Here is a 24,151-nt window from a genome sequence, read left to right on the forward strand (position 1 = left end):
TGTTACATGGGCACACCAATAAATAAATTAACTTTAAAACAGCTGATTGATATCATTCAATATGCATTATTTCATTAAGAACAGTAACGAAAAAAGATTGAGGTCAGTATTTATACAGGTACAGTATGGAGGCAGCTAAGAATTCATTAAATTAGCCTTATCAGGAAACAACAGATATGTTCACCACTGTCACTGAATTGTAAGCAGATATAAGGAAGTCCATCCAAATGTCTATTGTGGTTGCAGTTCTCCATCTTCACTTCACATCTTTAAATTATTATGATGTTTCTGACTAACATTGTGATTAATAGCAAGAGCACACATTTGGGGGGTAAACAGTATGCAGAGCCACCGCAAAAAGACAACAGTGGTCTCAATCAAAGAGTGACAACAAACACACAAAACTAACTAGAAAAGCACTCAGAGAGCGCAGACTTACGCCTGTATCGTTCTTCCTCGGTTGTCATACATTTGAACCTAAACTATTCCGATCGCCACCATGTGGCCATACCATGCCATTACACCACTAAGCGAAACACATAAACGGCTCTGGAATCCCGATGGTGTTACGGATCTCTCCCAAAATGTAATAATTTCTTCTTGTCTGACCTTCCCTGAAAATTTCCCTGAAAATTTGAGTTATCTTGCTAACAGACAAACAAACAAACAAACAAACATACGGTCCCCGATGAAAACATAACCCCCTTGGCAGAGGTAATAATTAGACACAAAGGGTAACACAAAATAAAATGTGTAAAATATCTATAAATCCCCTCGTCGGTTCTATTGACGGAAGTGAGAGGGGGAGAGGATTGTTCAGGAGTGAAGATATTACTGCACCGAGTCGAAGTGCTCCCAAGTGCTATTCCGCCATACATTATAGTTATCCCTTTTTACCCGCTTAGAAAAGTGCCCACGTTTTATTTTGTGTCACCATACTTGGTCATGTCACTTCTCGTGTATCTGTATTTAAATAGAGAAAAAGTGGAGGTGTTCCTTGGTCACTTTTAACTTCATCTCTGTTTGGATCCAAATGAATGAACTGGGCTAAGCTAGCAAAGTGGAAGATTGAGTGCATGCATTGAGACGCTAGAGTTATGTGTCAACTCGTCCTAATTAAGCGAACAACATAACCCATGAAAAAACGGTGGTGTGTTCCTTTCATGTGGGTATGAGCACTGTAATTTCTATCTCTATGGATGAAATATACTTACACATATTACACATATACATACATACGTATATCACACAGTGATTTGGTGGTAATTATAGCCATTGATCCGCATTGCAAGAGCATTGTTTTCACCCAGGAATGTACAGGTAGGGAGCCTAATGAACCAGTGCTGTGGCATTAAAGGTGCCCAAAGCGAAATTGGGTAACTTCACTTTCTTTGACGTTAAAAAAACTCCCCCCCCCCCCCCCCCCACTGAACACTTAAGTCCTCAGTGATTCGCTGGAACTGTTTTTTTGTTTTATGGTTCAGGCTGGAATCAGGCTATTATTGTTGCCATTTGAGCTGTAGTCAGAGACAACGTTTTTTACAGTGTATTCAGGGGAGAGGCAGCTATGGATGTCAAGGAGATGTTAGCTTTATATGACAAAATGCTTTAACTTAGGAACCACGTAACATTGCGTGGACCTTTAAATAACCCACTCACCCACTCACTTTTCCCCATCATGGGTAGTCAGCAAACTATTGCAGCTTAATTGAGTGTGCTTCAACTTTGCCAAACAGTTGGCAAGTAATCAAAATGTTTCCTGTCATGTGGCAATGTGAGCATCATCCAGCTGGCTCCTGAGAGACAGGCTGACAGAGATGAGGGTGGACTCACTGTGAACTTAAAGAAGAAAGGGACAGACATGCAAAGAGATGCTGTAGCCTATCTTGACATGTCGTTAAGCTTTAGATTACAATTTAGTGGGCTCTCTATTGATTTTAATGAGTAGGCCTAGGCCTATGTCTATCACAGTTTACCAGAAATGTTTTGTCTGTTTTTAACAAAATTCTGGCTATGATTGTTCTTTGTATTGCGTCATGAGCCTTCACCAAATCCATATTTCCAGTTATTTTAAAGTCTTTTAAAAGTAATGCAGTGCTAATGTAATGCCTTACAGTTCAGAGACAGTAATATTATGATGTAACAAATTACTTTGAAATGACCGTATTATGTAATACATAATACATTACGCTTTTGAAGTAACTTGCCCAACACTGTTCATGACACCTCGGATATTCTGGAATCCCGACCTCGGACTCAAGAAAAATGGCTTGAACGCAAAGTTGTGTTGTGTCAGATTTTTCGCTCTGTAACTCTTGCAAAAATCCTGTACCTCAAGTTCCCGACTTAGTATCATTAAGCAAAATCATGCTTTCCAATCACAGCAGCTTCCATTGCAACACAACAAGAGGTATACCACACCCTCATAACAAATTAACAAGGTAGGCTAATGTAGAATCACTAAATTAAAATAAAAAAACAAATTCACACATTTGCCTGAGACATTTTCCTTCTTGTTCAACCACAGTAAGCAGAAAGACAACACAAAAACGCAATCATGTCCATATTTGCTTTCCGAGCTGATCATGAACAGACCTAAAGTCTGGTCCTCCGAGTTGATGGTCGTCATGAAGGCAGTATAAGTACATATGTCAACTGAGATGCAATGTTACACTGAAGTACAGTAGATGTCTGTAAACCCAGGCACACAAACACACACACACACACACACACACACACATTTAGTTGGGTGTCATCAAAATACACTTTGCTGTTGCAGACTTGTATTGGTGAAGCACTGCACATACATAAGTCTGCACACACGTGTGTCCCTGCAGCACACACACTCACATGCACACAGGTCTTAAGTGAGGGAACCTTTTAAAAAGTTGTTATGGACATTGCTATGGACATGCGGTTCAGTTGTTCCTGTAGATCAGAAATATTTCTGCCCTTGTTCACACACACAAACACACACACACACACACACACACACACAGGTCTTAAGTGAGGGAACCTTTTAAAAAGTTGTTATGGACATTGCTATGGACATGCGGTTCAGTTGTTCCTGTAGATCAGAAATATTTCTGCCCTTGTTCACACACACAAACACACACACACACACACACACACACACACACACACACACACAAACACACACACACACACACACACACACACACACACACTCTCACACTGAGCATATAAAACCAAAGATTTAAAAAACACAATAAGTGGAGTGTATTTTGTCTGAGCACACACTCTTGTCTAAAATGGAAAGTGATGATTTCATGACACTCACAAAGCTTCGGGTAAAGCGAAAGGACATTTCATTTTAGTTTAATTTCACCTGAAGTTGACAACTGGCCAACAGTGTTTCCTACAAATAGAAACTTAAAACAGTTACAGGAACGCTCTGTGCCACTGAGAACACTAGACAAAGGATATACTACTCTTTACCATGTTATAATACTAAAAGATTTGATTACTTTAGATGCTTTAGCATACAGTATGCCATTGCATTGTCGCTGAAAACGTTTAGTTAAGGTATGAGATGGGTGTAGGAGTTTTCGTTCATTACATTTTTCTATTTTTTTTTAGTCTCTGTGTTCATGCATCAGTACTAATCAATGTCACTCCAAACACAAAACTGAGGATGTCACCCAGCAGTCAGTTATGTGGGAGAGCAGGATGAACAGCTACTGCATTACACTGTGATGCACAGATACAATACAATTAATGCATAACATTAAAAAAAATGGCACAGAAATTAAAATGACAGCATACAATTTGGACAATGGAAAAATGTAAACTTGCTGCCTAGTGTGTTTGTAGAAAATTGCAGTTGTGACACCTAAAAGTACAAGATGTCTTTATCCATAGTTAAACCTAAAGATGGATTGTGTCTGATGGTTATTACAAATAATAAAAAGGGGGAATGTGATGGGGATATAACAGAGATGGAATTTAACCTTTGATTTGATACTTGTGTTTCTGTAAGATCTTACACTTATGAATGCACTCTTCTGTTAAAGCTAGTTCATAATGTTCCTCATAATTGATACTTCTATTGCCTGGTGAATTCATTCTTCTGTTGGAAACTAACAGAGTTCTTACATTTGCTCTCCATTTGATACTTCTGTTTCAATAACTGGTGTGTAGATGGCAAATCATGTGTTGTATGACCATAGAAATGTTCTTCATGTCCTTGGTTCTTAATTAACTCATTGTGTTGACCAAGTTGTGTGTGTGCAGGGAAGGTGTAATGATACAATGATGCAATAATATTATGGTACCATGGTAGGTATAAATGTGTGTGAGAGAAACAACTGATTGTCTCTGGGGTGCACAGATGTCTCTGTATCCTGATTGCCTGATGCTTGACCTCTTTGTGCAGACTACTAACGAGAAAGACAAAACCTTATTTCGGACTTTCAGTATTCATAGATCTTTAAGCTAACTTTCTTCCACAACCTACGTGTCAGAGTCAGACACTGAACTCCGCATTAACCACACAAGTCAGAGGTCATACAGTGCTGCATAGAGCAAAGAAAGGTAAGTGGTTAGGTAGTCATGGCTTACTGCTCTGATATGCTCTATAACCTCTTTTTGAAATAACTTGACTAATAACATACTAATTCCGAAGTATACTCTACTTAAAAACAAGTCAATGTGATGTGTTCCATCATTTAACTGAATGGAATTTTTTTTTTTTTTTCATTGACTGACTTGAATGTGTGAAATAGTTAACGTGTCACTGTGGTTAATTTACCCAATATGAAACATGACAGAGGCATTCACTAATGTTGGTAGTGTTAGTGTATAGGTCTAATTGAGTGCCTGTCACTTTAAGCCGCTTGTTAGGGAACCCTTACAATTTTAACACAGTTAAAAGGCTGCTGATGTATGTGTGAATCATGCAGTTCATCATGTTTTCTGCACATTTAGTTAAATTAAAGGTTGGTATTTCTCCTGGAGACAAACACTTTTGAGTCTTGGAAAACTTTACCATTTACATTGGGATTTAGCAAACAGTGTCAGAGTCAATACAATGAATAGAGCATGCAAGGAGTAACCTACTGTAACCTATCTAACCCTAATGTTGTGATACGACCTAAGCAAATTGTATTTGAATGCTGCAGTTTTATATAAATTTGCTCAGCATTGTTGTTGCGGTGCTAAGCGGAATTAATAGCAGTTTAGCACGCAGTCCTCTGTGCAGTGCCTCTATGTAGCAAATGCACATGCAGAGGAGAGGCAGTGGATTCTTTACGAGAGAAAGCGGGGAGGGGCATTTTCTGTGTGTGTGAAGGGTTGAGCAGAGACTAGGATTGCCACTGCTGTGAATGATCTGTATCCCGCTAAAGGCAATAAGGTTTTGCCTATATTTTTGTAATGTAATAAAAACTGTCACACTCTTTTGAAACTATTACAGCTTGTGTAGGCCTATCAGTGCTTTCTTAACACATTGAATACCGAAAACTGTGATAATACTAATAGAACACCTTTGGGATGAATTTGACTGAGAGCCAGTCTCCTCGTTCAACATCCGTGTATGACCTCACAAATGCGCATCTGGAAGAATCGTCAAAATTCCCATAAACACACACTAAACCTTGTGTGAAAGCCTTCCCAGAAGAATTGAAGCTGTTAGTTACATACTGTATCAGTTAGATAGCTGCAAAGAGTGGACCAACGTCACACTAAACCCCATGGATTGAAAATGGGATGTCACTTAAGTTCATATGCCAATCAAGGCAAGTGACCCAATACTTTTGAGAATATAGTGTATCCACATTCACAAATTGAATTGACTTTTCTTTTTTGGGGGGTCAATACTTTTGAGAATATGTATCCACATTCACAAATTGAATTGACTTCTCTTTTTTGGGGGGTCATTTTAGGAAATATTCAAATATTTCTGGAAAATGGCCACAATGACTGAATTACAGATGCGAGAAACTTTTAGATCTGAGAACAAGACTGAGAGAAACATAAGACAAGATTTTCTCAAAGAGGATTTTAAATTTTGCTAAACTAACTGTTACCCATTATGCTTATTATGTTTGATTTCATGCAGAGTTTGATTTTGGATTTTGGCTCTCAAAACTGTAGGCTTTAAAATGGCACCATATCCTCCGCCATCTTCCCGTCTGTACCTGCTGCACCTGGGCGCTCTTCTGCTACTGGCATACCTGAGCCCAGCCCTCTGCACCTGCAGGAAGGGCACCCCGGATGAGTGCATGGATGCTCCTTTCGTTCCAGGCCACGACCTGGTGGGGGAAGGCTTTGACATCGTGAAGATGGAGCCAAAGAGGGCCTACACCATCGACGTGCAGACATACCTAAATGCTGATAACACTTGCCAAGTTTGTGAGAATGACGAGATGGACGATGAGCTCCAGAAGCTTCCATTGTCCGTCATAGACTGGCGCTCAAACTCCAAGTGCAGGCACTCCCTCACCAGTGCCATGTATGAGTCTGCCACTGAGCTTGTACAGAGCACTGCCTCACAAATTAAAAACGACTGGAAATTGGGACTCGGATTGGAGAAACTTAATGTGGGAGTAGGAGTGGAGATGGGAATGGGAAGGTCCCATGTGGCCAGATTTGCCTTTTCAAAGGCCAAGGAGGACTACTACACATTCTACATCCATGAGTTCAACTGTGCATGTTACAGGTGAGTTCTTAACACATCTGTACACAAATGTGTACATAAACTGGGTCTCAAACTCGCGGCCGGCGGGCCAATTGCGTCCCGCGGAACGATATTTTGTGGCCCCCTGCCTGAATGTGATGCTTGGTGTTAGTGCAGCCCGCGCATATGCATTTGGCCGTTTTAGATTTTGTAACACTCGTAAGCTACCAAAGCTCAAGCTCGTGACAACAACGCTAATTAGCAATTGTTTACTGTAACATGTTCCAGCCCACAACTTGATAATAATGTAAGTCGGCCGTTGAGGGTATTTTTTAGTTGCGATAAACAGCGACACAGGTTATAACAGACAGTAGATCCAACTCCGCGGCAAATGTAGCCTACTCTCCACCTACTGTACTAGACATCCAGTGCTTCGATTCAAACACAAATTCATAGCACAAAGTTTTCACGAACTAGCCCCGTCATTACAAACTGCACACAGAAGACGTGCAGTTTGTAATGACGCGGAAGCGATGCAGGCCATAGTTTTGCACAAATTGAAGCAGAAATACACCAAATCATGAAAAAAAGTATTGAACACTGATGCGCCCCCCCCCCCCCCCCCCCCCCCCCCCATTAGATGATGTTCGCAACAGTGGCCCCCAGCTCATTTGAGTTTGAGACCCCTGAACTAGATGCACCGCAGAGTGGTACAAAATATGACTCCTGCCCAGTCCTCCACAAAAATACATCACGCTTGTCAATTTGTCAATCTCCTACTTAGTCCCCTACTTTTGTAAATCTAAATGAGTGTGTGTTTGTGTTTTGTATTGTGTATTTTCAACACATATTATGTAACAAATTAAAAAAAGCAATGTGTTGGAAACAACACAAACTTTGTTGTCCCTATCTGGACACAGAGATGAACACTTTTTGAAAGTGTGTGTGTTTTTATGTGTCTGAGTGCAAGTGTGTGCTTGTGTGTGTGTGTGTGTGTGTTTGTGTGTGTGTCTGTGTCTGTGTGTGTCTGTGTGTGTGTGTGTGCGCGCGCCCGAGTGTGTGCATGCCTGTGTTTGTGCATGTGCGTGTACGTATGTGTACCATGTGTGTGTGTCTTTACAGTATGTGTGTGTGCATGCGTGTGTGTCTATATATGTGAGTGTGCATGTATGTGTGTGTGCGTAGTTGATATGTCGCCCCATGATTTGGCCACAAATCAAAACGAAAAAAATGCTTCCGTGTCGTCCTAGCGGGGCTACATGCCCACCACGTTTCGTGCACTTTGCTGCGCAGTGGTGGGCTGTATGAAATATGGTGATGGCAAAGTAGCAGGGGCATACCCTAATGATTTGAGTATCTGATAACTTTAATCTATTTCTGCCATTGATGACAATAATGCACACCGAAGTACATAATACATTTGATTGTTTCAAATGGTATGATAAATGTTGAATGAGAATGCCTTCTTCCCCACCTCACTCACTCATTGTTCTTACAGCTTCCGAGTCTCTAACACTGCAAAACTAAGCAGAGAGTTTGCTGAAGACATTAGCCGCCTGCCCAGGGACTACAATGACAAAACCCGACAGCGTTACAAACAGCTCCTCAACACCTACGGCACTCACTATCTAGCACAGGTAGACCTGGGAGGGAGAATGAGGACAGTCAGTGCTATTCGCACCTGCATCACCGTACTCAATGGCCAAACCACCCAGGGAATAAAAGACTGTTTGTCTGCTCAGTTGTCTCTCACCTTTGGCCTGTCCATTATTGACGCTGCAGTAAGCCCAAAAGCAGAATCATGCTCCTTGATGTTGAACAGCAAAGGCCAGACAGTCACCGGCAACTACAGATACATTCACCAAATCACAGAAATGGTTCCTGGGGATGTGTGGGTTGGGAGCCTCAGCAATGACACCACAGGGTTCGATATCTGGTTTGACCAGCTGAAGGAAGATCCAGTTGCGGTGAGCTACTCCCTGAACCCACTGCCCATGCTGATAACTGATGAGGTCATCAAAGGCAATGTGAAGACTGCCATTCAGCAGTACCTGAAGGGCAATGCCATTTCCCCCGACATCCTTAGCTGCAAGTCAGGCAACTGCTGCCCGAAAAAGTACCATAGAGCCAAACTGCAGATCAACCTGAGAGCCACAGGTCTGACGGGTGACTGGTGGGGAGTCAGTGAGGCATTTGCCACTGTTAAGTATGGAGTGGACACTAAGACAACCGAAGTAAAGATTTCCGATGATCCTGTCTGGAGGACGTTGGATTTTGGAAATGTACACACAGGCAGTTCTCTGACAGTTGACGTGTATGATGTAGACTGGTGGCGTTACGAGTGGCTAGGCACCGTCCACTTCAGTCTTACAGCTGGAAACCACACGGAGACGCGCGGCTTTTGGTACAGCACCATCACACTCTCCTACTCTCTCACTTGTGATGATCATCTTGGTGGAGACCAGTGTGGCCAGTACAAACCACCAACTCCTCTCTCACCATAGCATGGTGTGTGCCATCCTCAACCTAATCTGGAAAGTGTGCTTTGAACCAGTAAAATGGCTTTTGACTTGTTTTTATCATAGTCTTCTCTTTCTTTGAAAATTTACAATTTGTGGTGATTGTTCCTCTAAGACTCTATCTATAATATATATAAAAATACACACACACACACACATTCACACACATACTGTAACTCCCCGTCATATATACAGTGGGGAGAAAATGTGATACCCCACCAGGGAACTTTATCAGGATGCATAATATCCTGGATCCATGAAATAGCTGGCCTTTAAAAATAAAAATCTGCCTGCCCCTATGTTAACCCTATGCGTTAAATTCCCATAGGGTTACATAGGGGGTCATTTTTTCACTCATTTTTTGAATTAAGGCATTACGATCAATCAATGTTTTAGCATGGTATCAAATAATGTGCTCCCACTGTATATATAGGCCTACGGTAATAAAGAGGCATATTATTTAGTCTCCTTTGTTTCCCTGATTACTTTATTCTAGTTTAAAATGATAATCATGTACAGTATATGTATCTTAATGCTAAGATATGCTCAGTGTTTTTCATTGTGTTGTTACATGAGCACACCAATAAAACCATTTAAAGCAACACTAAAGAGCCTTAAAATAATGTTTCCAAAATCATTTCAGCGGTTCATCAACTTGTAACAGGGTGAACGGCACTTCTGCTTTCACTTTGCGGCCCTCTATCGGCTATAATGGCACTACATAACTTTACGAGGTGGGGTAGTGTATTTGTAGTTCGATGAAATGAGACATCAGAAACTAGGGCTGCACAATATATCGAATTTTTATCACGATAACGATATTGGCTTCCCACGATCAAATTCGCGTTATTGAGCGATATTTCGAATGCGTCATTCCGTCCATAGAACGCTGCATATTAAGGTATTTTCAAAGAGCCGCCGCCGGATCGTCATCCATTGTGTGGAAGCATTTTGGGTTCAAGGCAAAGAAAAGGTGATATGCAGAGAGTTCCGTACGGTTGTGTTGGCGCCACAAAGAAACACAACTAACCTCTTTAGCCCCTTGAAAACACACCATAAAGTTCTTTACGATGAATGTATGAGGGCCAGGAAATGCGTTGCAAAGACTAATAATCCCACAACATCAAGGCAGGCATCCATCGAAGCGAGCCTCTTTAGCGCATCGCCATACCCAACCACCTCCCAAAGACACCATGAAATAACGAATGCAGTCGCATTTCATTTGGCCAAAGACATGTGCCCAATAAACACGGTGACAAATAAAGGATTTAAATTCTTGGTCAACAGTCTAGACAAACGATACGTGATCCCCTCTCGCAATTATTTTTCCAAGGTGGCTCTACCTGCAATGTACAAAAAACGCAGAGGGGAAATAGAAAGCGATCTTGGCAATGTAAAGTGCTTTGCAACTACAACCGATCTGTGGTCAAGCAGGACAATGAAGCCCTACATGAGTTTGACCTTTCATTACATCGACGAGGATTTTGCAATGCAGAGTCGATGCTTGCAAACGTCTTTTTTCCCGCAAGAACACACGGGAGAGTCAATTGCCCAGGGTCTGAGGGAGGTGATGGCCTCTTGGAGCTTGCAGGAGGAGAGGCTTGTTTGCATTACAACAGATAACGGAGCGAATGTGGTGAAGGCAGCTTCCCTGAATAATTGGACTAGGCTCCAATGCTTTGGCCACAGACTACACCTGGCAATAGGTGAGTAAAGGTTATATATATATGAAAAAAACAAATGAAAATAATTGCATATTCATTTAAAAAATATAGAATTAATTTAACTATTTGTGCTTATTATGCTAATTGTGATTCTTAATTGTAGTTGATCAGTAGGCCTACCTATTGTGCTAAAATGAGTGAATAGCCTACTTGACTGATAATAACAGTCTACAGTAATATAACAACTGTTTTTCTGCTAGTGTTGAAAAATCAAAACCAAACAGCTTTACTCATGTTGTCTGACATAACATTGAACTAAACTAAATCTTGAATAGTATGATTGGGGTTGTTTATCAAATCTGTGGTTTAATTTTACATATGATTTGTGAACATTCTTTCTTAGAGTATGCGATGAGAGATCCTCGGATTGACCATGCAGTGGGTCTCTGCAAGAAGCTGGTAAGCAGTTTCTCCTACAGCTAGCGACGCAGAAAGCAGTTAACAGAAGCTCAAAAAGAACTCAAGCTTCCAGAGCATACACTCAAGACCGAGTGTCCTACAAGGTCGGGATCATGGCAGGTAATGATCTCTCAAGTCCTGGAACAGCATAAGGCTATTTCTCAGGTCTTGTCATACGACAGAAAAGCCAGACACCTCATCCCCACCTGGCAGGACACAGACGTGCTCGAGGCCATCAACAAATCCCTCAGCCCTCTTATTGGAATTCAATAACAATTGGAATATAATTGGAAGTGAGAAGTATGTTAGTGTTTCCTTTGTGAAGCCAGTCCTCCACCTTTTTAGACCCTCCATCTTGAAAGTGAACAAGGATGAGATGGACCTAACCTGCACCATCAAGACAAAAATTCTGAGTTATCTGGATGAAAAATACAACGACCGTCTGACACAAGAACTGCTCGATATGGCTTCTGCACTTGATCCACGGTTCAAGCTGAGCTATGTCAGTGAGGACAATATCCTACCAATTCATGCCAGACTGACTTCTGAAATGTCGAGGACTACACCTGCAGCCATGGCTGTAAGAAATTACACAGAATGTATGATAAATTAATGATTTTAAGAGGATTAAAGTGATGACATCCAGTGGTGCAATGTACTCTCTGGAAATGAGTGTTGGATAGGTTTAGATTATTTGGGCTATTCATTATTCATATTTTGTTTAATACACTCTTCAAGGAGATGGGCACAACTGATCCCCATGGTGAGGTCGAGGATGCACCCACTACAAAAAAGAAAAAGACCTTGGGGAGTTTCTTCAAGACTGCTGAGGGAGCCACACAAAGACCCAGTCCTCTCCAAGAGCAACAAGCTATATCTTCTGAGCTACAGTCGTACCTACAATCAGGTAACCTAGACAGTGAGGAGGACCCGCTTGGCTGGTGGAGGGAACACCAGAGTCTCTCAAAACTGGCAAAGAAGTACTAAATTGTATAGCCTAGGTCATGCAGTTAATGGGATACTGTGCAGAGTAGGGAAGTTATGGTAGGCCAATTCGGCCTACCGCATAATGTTAACATACTTCAATTCATGAACGTGTCTTGGCTTTACTTTTGGGGCCAAAAAAAACCTATACTCTCGACTGCTGCCAGACTTTGATAAGGTGTGAATGAAATGTCCACTGGGATTTTGTTTTCTATTAGGCTACATTTGACAGGGAATCCGTGTTATGTAGCTAAGCTGATGCCTAGCAGGTAAAGCACGTTTTGACATTTAAAACAATGTATTACTGTAGCTGGAAGTACCACATCTACGTTCAATGCAACTCATGCCACTTTGAAAGCTTGTTTTTTTTAGATCCAGTACTGCCGTCATGGACACAAAACATTACACTTCGGTGCTCTAGAATGTTTTGTGCTGTGAAAAGACATGTTTATGACAACTATGTAATAGAACTCTGATGTCACAATACGGACATAAGATCATAGGTACGTTGCCATGGTTCTGGAATCCTAACATAAAACAAAACAGAATATGGAAACATAAATGCCATTTGTATCAGATAAGCTCACTTGAATGTGCATACTTTTGTTGAGTGAGAAACGTTCAGACTTTTCACCGTTTCATTTTGGTAAGTCCCTTTGTCAAGATATTATTATGGAAATTGTAGGCTTTTCTACCATGTGAGTAGACAGACACATAATGGTGTCGGGCAGAGGGCTAATTTTAGTGACCCTAAGAATGAGGACAGCCAGATTAATTTAATTTGTTTGGAATTTGTCCAAATATAATTGAAATGTTTATCAACAAACATGCACATCTCCTAGTGTGAAATACATTTGGCAAGATATATGGCACTGTCAGTCTTAAATCAAGATTTCACATTCAACTGTAGGAGGAGCAGAGAGGTGACCGACCGGCTGTGGGGTTTCTCCACACACACACTATTGATCCAAGATCAGATACATGGTCAAGGAGATAAAGGAAATGGCTAGCCCCAAGAGAAAACAACAAATGGCAGCATTGCAAATTGCGGAGAGGCAACAAAGAGAGAAGGAGAGGGAGGAAGAGCGAAAAAGAGCTCTAACAAAAGATATCGAAAGACTGGTTGGCTCTGATCAGAAAGGGCTATGGGACATTGGCCAGTCTTGTGGAGGTGATAGAGAGAAGGTAAGAGTCTCTGAAACAAGAATTGTATTTGTACATCATGCAACATTCATGTACTCTGTGCTTTACCCAATTAAAATGGTCCCTATAAGCCATTAAAAAAACAATTTTGAATTGCAGAGGGACATGGAGAGGTTGAGAACAATTGAGCGAGCTCAGGAGCAAAAGCTACAGATGGAAAAACTGAAACAGGCTGAAGAGAGACTTCTAGCATTAGAGAGGGAAAGGGACACACATGCAACTGAGCTGGGGTCAAGAAATCAAGGTACCAATGTACAGACGGACTACCTGAAAGCATCAGGAAGGGAGAAAGAGATGAAATTGCAAACGAGGGGGGAAATAGTTCAAGAACAACAGGAGGACAAGGGAACATTCTGGGAACAAACTGATGAGTGTGGTGATGAGAGCCAATCACAGGATGAGACAGATTGTCCGGTCCGAGATAAGAGTAGGAGAAGGAGGATCGTTGGATGGGTCATTGAAAAGGTGAAAGAGAGGAATGAGAGAAAAATTGAGAGGACCATCAAGAGAGAAGAGGAGGAAGGTGAAGATCCTTATTTTCAACGTAAGTACCCAATAAATCTGTAAATATTCTGACTGAGATCCTTGTTTACATACACATCTAAAATGGAAGCCAGCCTGAATTTAACCCTTCCCTAAAAAATTGAGGTCGGAAAAATTCGGTCTGGACTTCCGGTCCGTTGAGAAGAAACCATGCCCAAACAACAACAATTCGCAGAGTTCAAACCGATCAAATTGTTTGCCCATTAAGTCTATCCAATTGAGTGCAAAGGCATTCTCCACCTGTATCAGTTGAAACACATCCCAATCAGCCGTGGCCTACTGGTTAGAGCTTCGAGCTTGTAACCGGAGGGTTGCCAGTTCGATCCCTGACCAGTCCGCGGCTGAAGTGCCCTTGACCTAACCCCTCACTGCTCCCTGAGCGCCACTGGTTGGGCAGGCGGCTCACTGCTCTGGGTTAGTGTGTGATTCACCTCACTGTGTGTTCACTGTGTGCTGTGTGTGTTCACTAATTTGGTTAAATTGGGGTAAATGTAGAGACCGAATTTCCCTCACGGGATCAAAAAAGTATATACTGTATACTTACTTATACTCATGCAGTATCAGACTCAAATTCTGAATAGAATGGAGTATGGTTACGTAAGGCTACATCTAAATTGTGTGCCTTTCTATTTTCATCATCCTTTAATTTCACTGCTAACCTTAATGAGTCATCAAATTGTTTCTCCCTACAGCTTTTAGAGGATTCATGAGCCGGGCCACAAGAGAGCAGGAGAAACGTAAGAGCCTACTGGACACAGAAGCAAAAAGACAACATCTGGAGTCATCCTGGCTTGAGTGGGAAAAAGAAAAGAAAGAGAAAAAGATGAAGAGGAAATACACAAAAAGCCAAGCCCAGTTGGCCCGTATTCTGAAACTGAACGAACAAGCCGACAGGAACCTTGACGCACATAATGGAGATAAGAAATACGCCAGCATGGACAAACACGTGAAAAATCAGATGATTGGGTGGTTTAGGGACAAAAAATCACCAATTTCATTCTCCTTTTACATGTAGATTACCTTTATATTCATCTAATAATATGTACTTATATCTTAGCCTATTGCTAAGTGTGTGTGATTGCATTGTTAAAATGTAAAGCACACCAATAAAGACATATGTTTAAAACTGCTGGCTGTTATTATTCAATATACACAACTTTATTAAGAGCAGTAAGGGAATGAGATTAACGTAAACAGAGGTACGGAGGCAGCTAAGAATTCATAATTAAACTACAAAAGCACTCAGAGAGCGCAGACCTCCGCCTGTGATGTTCTGCCTACAGTAGGTTGTCAAACATTTGAACCTAAACTATTCAGATTGCCACCACGTGGCCATACAATGCCATTACAGCACTAACCGAAAAACATAAATGGCTCCAGAATCCCGACGGTATTACGAATCACTCCCAAAATGTAATCATTTCTTCCTTGGGTCATTTCTGACATTCCCTGAAAATCTGTCCATTACTTTTTGAGTTATCTTGCTAACAGACAGACAGACAGACAGACAGACAGACAGACAGACAGATAAATGCCGGTCCCCGATGAAAACATAACCTCCTTGGCTATTTTCAATGAAGGCATCTTTAAATTATTCAAATGTTTCTGAGCAACAGCAGTGTGATTATCTTTTTTGGAAATGACAATGTACTTTTTATGTATTCTATGTATAAGCCTACAGATAATCACACTGTTATATCATGTTGTGTAACATGTCAAAGCAAACATTAATAATAGCAAGTAAAATACAGCTGAATCTAAAACAATAGAAAATTGGTCCTAATAGCCTTCATGACTACAGTGAATTTAAGAGAAATAAAACTTCTCTCGCAACTCACAGTACACTGCAATAACCTAATCTTCTTTGAATTTCAAAAGCATCATATTCTATTGTCTTTTTTACAGAAACATCAATCAAATAAAGAATTGACAACGCAAGAAAAGAGTTCCCTCGCAGTGACGTAACCTAGTCTACCATCATCGCAGCACTGTTGACATAAATAACTTGACTCTCGTACCGTCACAAAGTCTTTGCTGTAGCCTAGGTTGGAGAGTGCAGGTATGAGCAAGGAGACATTCCGTCAAAAGGCGAAAGTGCAATGGAAAAAGACTGGTTAGCACTAAAAGAAAATTTTGATAACTTTGATAACATAAAAAAGAAACCTCGTCCCGTAAGTATGCAGTTATTTCAATATCACTTGCATCATGTAAATATTATTGTGTAGACAATGATGTTTAGAATATAAATGGTGACAATAGGGGTGAGGTCAATAGTAATATTTTGTCTTGGACTGACAGCCAAAACCAAATAATGCCATTACAATCGCTGTGTCTTCACGAACATTATTCAATATGAAAAAAGAGAGACAAGTATATGAAGAAGAAGGGCTGGAGAAATATGTTCAGTATCAACTGGAGCATGAAGGCCAACCTCTTTTACCCGGGGTGGCATTTCCCTTTGTGAAGGTAAAACATTATCTTGTGAATGATTCTCATTCCTCACATCATTCATGTCCTCTTAAACTGTGTCACTAATTTGTATTTGTATAGCCAACACCATTCTCTATCCCTGACCTGTAGGGAAATGCTTTGTGACTCACCATTGGACTCACTTGTACACTCCAAACTCTAAACTTTACCTTAAGTTTAAGAGAACCCAGTATACTAGACAACAGGCAGCCTATTTCCTGAGAAGTTAAAACTTGCAGAAGTAGCCAACACTGTTTTGACTCTTGGGATGTAATTTAACATCAAAGGAAAGACAAACAAAAAGAAGGATAAGCTGCTGGAGTGCTGTAGTGACAACATGATGGTGCTGCTTTTGAGGGGGATTTGAAACACAGTACCGTAATTTCCTGACTATTAGCCGCGCCTTATACGTTGATTTTGCAAAATTTACGGTTTATACACAATGCGGGTTACAGTATATGCAGGAAATTACTGTAGTGTTTGTTTACTTCAGAAATGACAGTGAATAGAGAAAGTAATTTCATAAAGTTGAATGGAGAACAGAGCAAATGTATCCTTCACATTATCCATAGACTACCACATCCTCCTCTCTTCATGAGTGAGGGATGATAGAAATGAATAAACAAGACAGAAACATTTGCCATCAATCTATTCATTTACAATTCAACCAATGCACAATGCTATACATTTCCTCTCAGCTCTAAATCTTATGTGCAGGTCAGATGGTGTCTATGTTCACAACAAACACGAGGAGCTGTAATCTAGCACTAATAGGGGCAGAAAATATGCATGCTTCTATTCACAGACACGTATAATAATGACCGGTTTACCTGTTCAGACTACTCGACAAAAGAACAAGATTACTGACAAAGTCAATAGATCAAAAGCTACTTTGTGTACTGTATGGAAACACTTCACCAGATCCAGATCTCTGTATTGATATTGCTACACCAACTAAAGACAGCTTCTGATTTACCGCTTACTGAACACGTGACTCATTCTGCTCTTCAGCATGATACGGTCAAAGTCAAAGGGCAATTTCAATTCCTTAGGCACAATAGATAAATTACTCACATCAAAATGGCCTAAAGAACCCTATTAAATTCAATAACATTCACCTACTAATACAGAGCATACATAAGAATAAAAATAAATAATAATGTCTGCTTGCTGTGCTCTATGCTAGAATTCTTTGTGAGAAACACTAATGTTTGCATTGGTAACGGTCATGGTAACGGTGTCTCTTTGGAATAGGCTCTCTTGAATGTGAACTCACATTTACGAGAACTCTATCCAGACAGCGAGGAACTGTTTGATATTGTCCTAATGACAAACAACCATGCCCAGGTTGGAGTACGTCTCATCAACAGCATCAATCATTATGGTACAGTAAGACCAAGCTCTCAGAATCAGAGGGAGTACATGATATATTGTATGATATGGATGTCAGCTCATTGCCTGTGAGTTTATTAAAACAAACAAGCATTGACTAACCCATCAAACCCAACTGGATATTAATATAACCTCATTTGTGCTGCACAGATTTAACAATTGAGAGGTTTTGCATGAGTGGTTCAGAAAGTGCTGTGGGCTACCTGAAAGCCTACATGACTGACCTCTACCTGTCCAAGGACTCAGAGAAGGTTAGAGAGGCCATAGAGGAAGGTAATGTAAACACACTAGCGATGTTTCCTTTCAACGTTTTGATACATGCTGACCTTTTGAATAAGACTTAGTCCTGACAGGAGACACTTCTAATCTTCTAATGCACATACAAATTTGATTCGCTACAGGGGGGTGGATTAACCCTCAATTCATTAAAGTTAATGTACAGTAAACCGTTTACCTACATGTTTCCATGAGCATTGCCCTGACGACTTTATGCTTTGACCCCACAGCTGTTCAGAACACTTTTTGTCCATTTCTAATTTGCATAACACAAAGGATGAAAATGCATGTGCATCTCTTTGGCCCCCTTTCATGAATATGCATAAAATATGTGAATGAGCTAAATGGAAACCCCGCTAGCGATCTACCCAATATGTATCTGATTATTTGGACTCCTCTATTTAGTACTGCTGAAAAGGTTAAACACTGTTGAAGCTCATGCATTTCAAAGGTATATCAATATCTCTCATTCAAGGTATTGCTGCCGCTACTATGTTTGCCTGTGACAATGAGAACGAGCTGAGTGACACACAACTACGTGTCGCCTTTGACGGAGATGCCGTTCTATTCTCAGACGAATCAGAGATCATAGCGAAGACGAAAGGACTGGACACATTCTTTGAACACGAGAAGATATTTGAAAACAAGCCCCTAGCACAGGTGGGACTGTGAAATAAAGACAAATGGATATGGATGGAGGATTGTGATCCAATTTCGTTGTATTCTGTGCAATGACATTAAAGTATTCAATCAAAATGTTTCTATTCACAGGGGCCTCTAAAAGGATTTCTGGAGGCACTGGGGAAACTTCAGCGAAAATTTTATGCCAAGGGAGAACGTTTGAGCTGTCCCATCCGCACATACCTTGTTACCGCTCGGAGTGCAGCCAGTGCAGGGGCTCGAGTCCTGAAGACCTTCAGATGTTGGGGCCTGGAGGTGGACGAAGCACTGTTCTTGGCAGGAGCTCCAAAAGGACCCCTGCTGCAAAAGATCAGGCCTCATATCTTCTTTGATGATCAAATGTTTCACATTGAAGGAGCCCAAGAACTGGGAACAATCGCTGCTCATGTACCCTATGGAATTGGACAGAAATACTATAAAGGGAATCTCTTACAGGAAAACAATTTAAGAAATTGACAAAAAACGTTAGTCCAACTCTTTTCCATAACTCTATACCTTCACACCAGGACCACATTTCGGACAAAATATCTGCACAAAAACACTCAGGCACAGAGTATGTAATTTGTTGAGATTTACATTTCAGACAGAACAAATTGTATCATTTGTGTAACATGCAGTAGTGCAGACTAGGACTGGGTTCCATCTCCCTTGCACGCTCCCTCTCTCTCTCTCTTCACTGTCCTATCTGAATAAAGTAAGTAAAAAAATGGTGGGCTACTGTTTCACTACTGATGTCCTACTGATTGAAGCAATCAGAAAGAAAGAAAGAAAGACAGAAACAGACACTTGAAAACTGCATATGTTTATGTGACTTGTAATGCTGAGTTGGCCTACACTTACCATTCTACAACTTTGCAAGTCAATGAGGGAGGGGGTATTCTAAAATATTTTTGGGGGGATGGTAGTTGCCAATGGTGACATAGCATGGTAGGCTACTGTAACTAGCAGTAACGTTACAGTAGGCCTAAAGTTTGCCTATGGATTGTTACATGTGTTGACAGGGAACTATCGTATTGGTTAACGTATTGGCCTACTGGTGTGCAGATGCGATGTTTTTATTATTTACTTGGCATCCACTTTTCCTGTTAAATATCCATATGGACAGACGAGTTGACAGCAGCTACAGATAACTCACCGTGTTTGTTTGTAGGCTTCTGTGGTGTGCTTGTGTGAAGAATTTAGCTTCGTAGCAGAAGGCCTAGGCCTACTTCATGTTTGGGTCATAACAGCACAACTAGTTGCTGATAGAAATGGCACAAACTGTCACTAAAACATATTAATGTAAAGCAGCTTTCCCCCATGCATTTATAGCAGACCAACACAGGTGCACCGATATCAGCGCGCTATCCAACAAATGAATGCCTAAAATGATGCGCTGTGTCTTTAAGACGGGAAACCCAAATGCTTACTGGGTAATGTATTTCAATGACATTGGTAAATAAAGCGGTCTCGTGACAGTGCTCTCATTACACTCCACTAATTTCTCTGAACCGTCCAATCATCTTTTATGGAAACTGTATCGTCTGCCTCAAAATGATGCTAGGAAAAACTATAGTAGTTACTGGGGCCAACAGTGGCATAGGAAAAGCTACAACTGTTGAAATGCTAAAGCAGCAGGGACGCGTTATCATGGCTTGTCGCGACCAAGTTAGAGCTGAAGAGGCTGTTCGGGAAATCGTGAAGGAGGCCGGTCCGGATAACGGGGAAGTGCTGATCAAATACCTGGATCTTGCTTCTCTTAAATCAGTACATACGTTCTGTGAAGAAATCATTAAGGTATTTAGTCACTAGGGTACAGCTACGTGAAAAGTGTCCATGCAGCAGCTGTGAAGCCACTCACGAAGAAGCTGTAGAAGCTAGGTTGCAGGCTAAACTAAACCTGAGCAACTGCCCAGTCATTGGTCATACTGTAGGCTACACAAACATATTCAGAGAGGGGCGTCCACTTTATTTCTGCGACACAGATATTCTGAAATAAACTGCACTCAGAAACCTAGTCGACCGGTTAAGCACATAAGTTAACAAAATATAGGCAGAAATTAGGCAACAAGCTTGAGTTGGCTAATATTGACGACATAGCCTATACATATCAACATTTAAAAAAAAAAATGAAATCAATGATGTCCACACACAGTTATGCTCACAAAAATCAGTTTTCAGATGGGATACCTCATACACAACTTTTTTTTTTTTTAAATCAAAAGTGCACATTTAGCTCTGTGAGTTGGCTAGAAAGCAGCCTAGACAGATAAGGAAATGAGGAACATTCTGTAACAAGATGACAATGCTAATTAAATGGCAGCCTAATGTATTGTGTAAATTTAAACTTGTTAATGAACAACAATATTGAATATGAACTACCAAAATGCATGATACTAATATAAAACATTTTACACGTTGTTTCCTACAATGTTTTGTTCCTTAAAATGTTGAATTATTTGTTTTGGGACCTAGGAAGAACCAAGGATTGACGTGCTGATTAACAATGCTGGAGTATACCAGTGTCCTTACACCAAGACAGAAGACGGCTTTGAGATGCAGTTTGGGGTAAATCACCTGGGACACTTTCTTCTCACCCACCTCCTGCTGGAACTTCTGAAGCAGTCTGCCCCAAGCCGTATCGTTGTGGTGTCCTCCAAACTCTACAAATATGGTGATATAAATTTTGAAGATCTGAACAGCGAGCAGAGCTATGACAAGGCCTTTGCTTATGCCCGCAGCAAGCTAGCCAATCTTCTTTTCACTCATGAGCTTGCACACCGTTTAGCCGACACAGGGGTAACTGTCAATGCCCTCACCCCAGGGATTGTGAGGACAAACCTAGGGAGGCACATCCACATTCCTCTCTTAGCCAAACCACTCTTTAACCTGGCCTCAAGGGCCTTTTTCAAGAGTCCTCAGGAAGGAGCGCAAACATCAGTGTACCTGGCCTGCTCCCCTGATGTGGAAGGTGTCCAAGGGAGATGCTTTGCCAACTGTCAGCCACAGGAGCTGTTGCCAAAGGCTACAGATGAGGACATTGCCAAGAAACTGTGGGACATCAGTGAAGTTATGGTCAGAATAACAACATGAAATCCTCATAATGGTCTGCTCTTTATCTTTTATGTGTGTGTGTGCGTGTGTGTGTGTGTGTGTGTGTGTGTATCTGTGTGCACATCTGCGCATTTGACAATTTAAGGAAAGCACATTGTGATTTTTACTCAGAGTGTCTGATTGGTACACTAATAGCCAGTTGGAGTGGCCAACCAAGAGAAGAATGCCTTTGAAAACACCAAAGAGTGCCTCTCACTAACACTGTTGTAACAACGCAATCCAATTCAAAAGTCTCGATCTGCGACTGAATGTTTAATAACTTCCTATGCAAGTGTTGTTTTGGCTTAGTTATCTTATAGATAATAAATCAAGGTGTATTGGTGTAAAAACCTGACTGATAATGTTTAATGATATCTCAATTAACTTTGACATTTGATTTTAATTTATATCTGTATCTCAGTGTGTGTGTGTGTGGCTGACCTCACATATTGTTGATGAAAGCAGGTTAATCAAATTAATGTCCTGTGTATTGTGTTTATTTTATGATAATTCTCATTCTTCATCAAACCAGCGAGTCCAAGTTAATATGGCAGAATGAAGAGTAATGAGGAAGACTCACTTCATGTGTGATCTACTCAGTCGGTGTTGATTTGTTCAGGTCACATACCTTGGATCTGAATATTATATCATAAATAAGCACAGTTAAAAATGAAGCTGCTTATTACTGGCCTCATTTGCTGACTGATTTTGGTAAAGCTGCTACAAACCAGTATATTTTCAAAGTTCACTTGGGCTCTAATTAACCATGCTGGTACTTGGTACTGTACCATGGTTATGCATTCTTTTGCACATACAGTGCATACAGCTATTAGTGGGGAATGTTTTCCCTTTGCATTAACGGTAGATTAAGTGTCCCTGTCGAAATGGTAGCAACTTTCCCCAATGCATTTCTAATGCTTTTACCACCTGCAACTGTCATTAGTGCATTTACTGGATCATTTGGAGAGAGCACTGACTAGCCAGAAAACATTTAAGATCCAAGGAAGGCTGAATTAATCTGATCCAGCCTTGCCACAGAATAAGGGAGGTCTCGGTGCATTCACTGTGGAAGCCAAAGCCTGTTTGTTTTACAAATAAAGAAAATGACTGAAATTAGGAGAGTTAAGGCCTCTAATGATGCGTTCCACAATGATGCCACATCAGCGGTGGTATTCTCTGCCAAAATGCTACGATTACTTATCGTGTGAGCTTTCAGGAGGGTAGACAACCACCATCAACAAACAGGGCCAGTCTGTTTCCATTTGAAACCGAGAAGCTCCTTTTTCATTCATTGCTTTTTCCTGTCGGCTTTTGTCACGAAGGTTCTTCAAGCTTTACACAGCTTTCATTTCCAGCTTGAGATTGGTATTCTCCCAAAAATCTACCCCCCTCAGTGTGGCACAGCATATTTACAAGGCAAGTGGCTGCTAGATGTAGAGACAGAGAGAGAGAGAGAGAGAGAGAGAGAGAGAGAGAGAGACATTGGCACAGTTATAACGTGTCAACTCAGAAATAATAGCTGCAAACAAATAATAACTAAGTAGACAATTGTAATATATAATGACTTCATCCAACATGTCTTATCTTTTATGGTCACCATTACTCAGATGTGTGTAACTTTTTACTGACTTTTTTACATTCATGAAAAAGTTTAAAATGTTGCCATTTTTATATGCCACTAGGATTTTAATTCTGAATCCATTCAGGTTTTTTACCTCAGAACACCCAATGTCATAATTCTTGTAAGGATCACCGATTTCATTCTCTGAATATTTAGTTTCCCCCTCTGCTAGACAGCATTATTTTTCCTAATTTGTGTGCTTATGCTGGTTGTGGCCTCCAAGTAAAGCAAAGAACTCCCATCAAGTTTATCGTCCAGTGAGTTTGTTTTACATGAGGAGAAGCATGTGGAAATTGGAGTGTCTGACGGATTGGGGAAAGCCTTACAGGAGATCGAGTTTTATTGACCTAAAGCAACTTGCAAGGTGCTGCCAACATGTCACCACTGTTAATTCACATACGCTTCAGTGGACTGACTTAGTCTCTCGACAAATAGGTTTGTTTACCTGATTTTCTCTGCAGTCATGCAAAGAGGATCGTTTTGACATATTTGATGTGTTGTGTCAGGGTGAAATGCTCAGGTCCAAATGCAAACAATGCCTGAGCCATGCAGAGAGGTGGAAGGTCCAGGAATCAGCACAGATAAATGAGTATTAACAGTAAACAGCTCTCTGTTGTGCTGTATAGTGTGT

The 24,151-nt window shown here is 40.8% G+C and overlaps 3 protein-coding genes across 3 annotated transcripts; all 3 read left to right on the forward strand.

The window, feature by feature from the left end:
- The first annotated feature begins 6,118 nt into the window (after positions 1-6,118).
- On the forward strand, positions 6,119-12,266 carry LOC134068018 (perforin-1-like). The gene is made up of 4 exons (XM_062523515.1): positions 6,119-6,679; positions 8,136-9,110; positions 11,625-11,859; positions 12,018-12,266. The coding sequence occupies exons 1-4, from the start codon at positions 6,123-6,125 to the stop codon at positions 12,264-12,266; spliced, it is 2,016 nt and encodes a 671-aa protein (XP_062379499.1). The 5' UTR covers positions 6,119-6,122.
- A 3,781-nt stretch (positions 12,267-16,047) lies between these two features.
- Positions 16,048-19,500, forward strand: LOC134067803 (cytosolic 5'-nucleotidase 1A-like). The gene is made up of 6 exons (XM_062523253.1): positions 16,048-16,180; positions 16,308-16,475; positions 17,733-17,862; positions 18,021-18,143; positions 18,622-18,806; positions 18,918-19,500. Exons 1-6 carry the CDS (start codon positions 16,109-16,111, stop codon positions 19,281-19,283), a joined length of 1,044 nt encoding a protein of 347 aa, XP_062379237.1. The 5' UTR covers positions 16,048-16,108; the 3' UTR covers positions 19,284-19,500.
- Positions 19,501-20,260: 760 nt separating this feature from the next.
- Positions 20,261-23,796, forward strand: rdh14a (retinol dehydrogenase 14a). Its single transcript, XM_062523254.1, has 2 exons — positions 20,261-20,603; positions 21,282-23,796. The coding sequence occupies exons 1-2, from the start codon at positions 20,361-20,363 to the stop codon at positions 21,897-21,899; spliced, it is 861 nt and encodes a 286-aa protein (XP_062379238.1). The 5' UTR covers positions 20,261-20,360; the 3' UTR covers positions 21,900-23,796.
- The last annotated feature ends 355 nt before the right edge of the window (positions 23,797-24,151 follow it).

The sequence above is a fragment of the Sardina pilchardus genome, chromosome 20, assembly GCF_963854185.1.
Source record: "Sardina pilchardus chromosome 20, fSarPil1.1, whole genome shotgun sequence".
Classification (NCBI taxonomy): Eukaryota; Metazoa; Chordata; class Actinopteri; order Clupeiformes; family Clupeidae; genus Sardina; species Sardina pilchardus.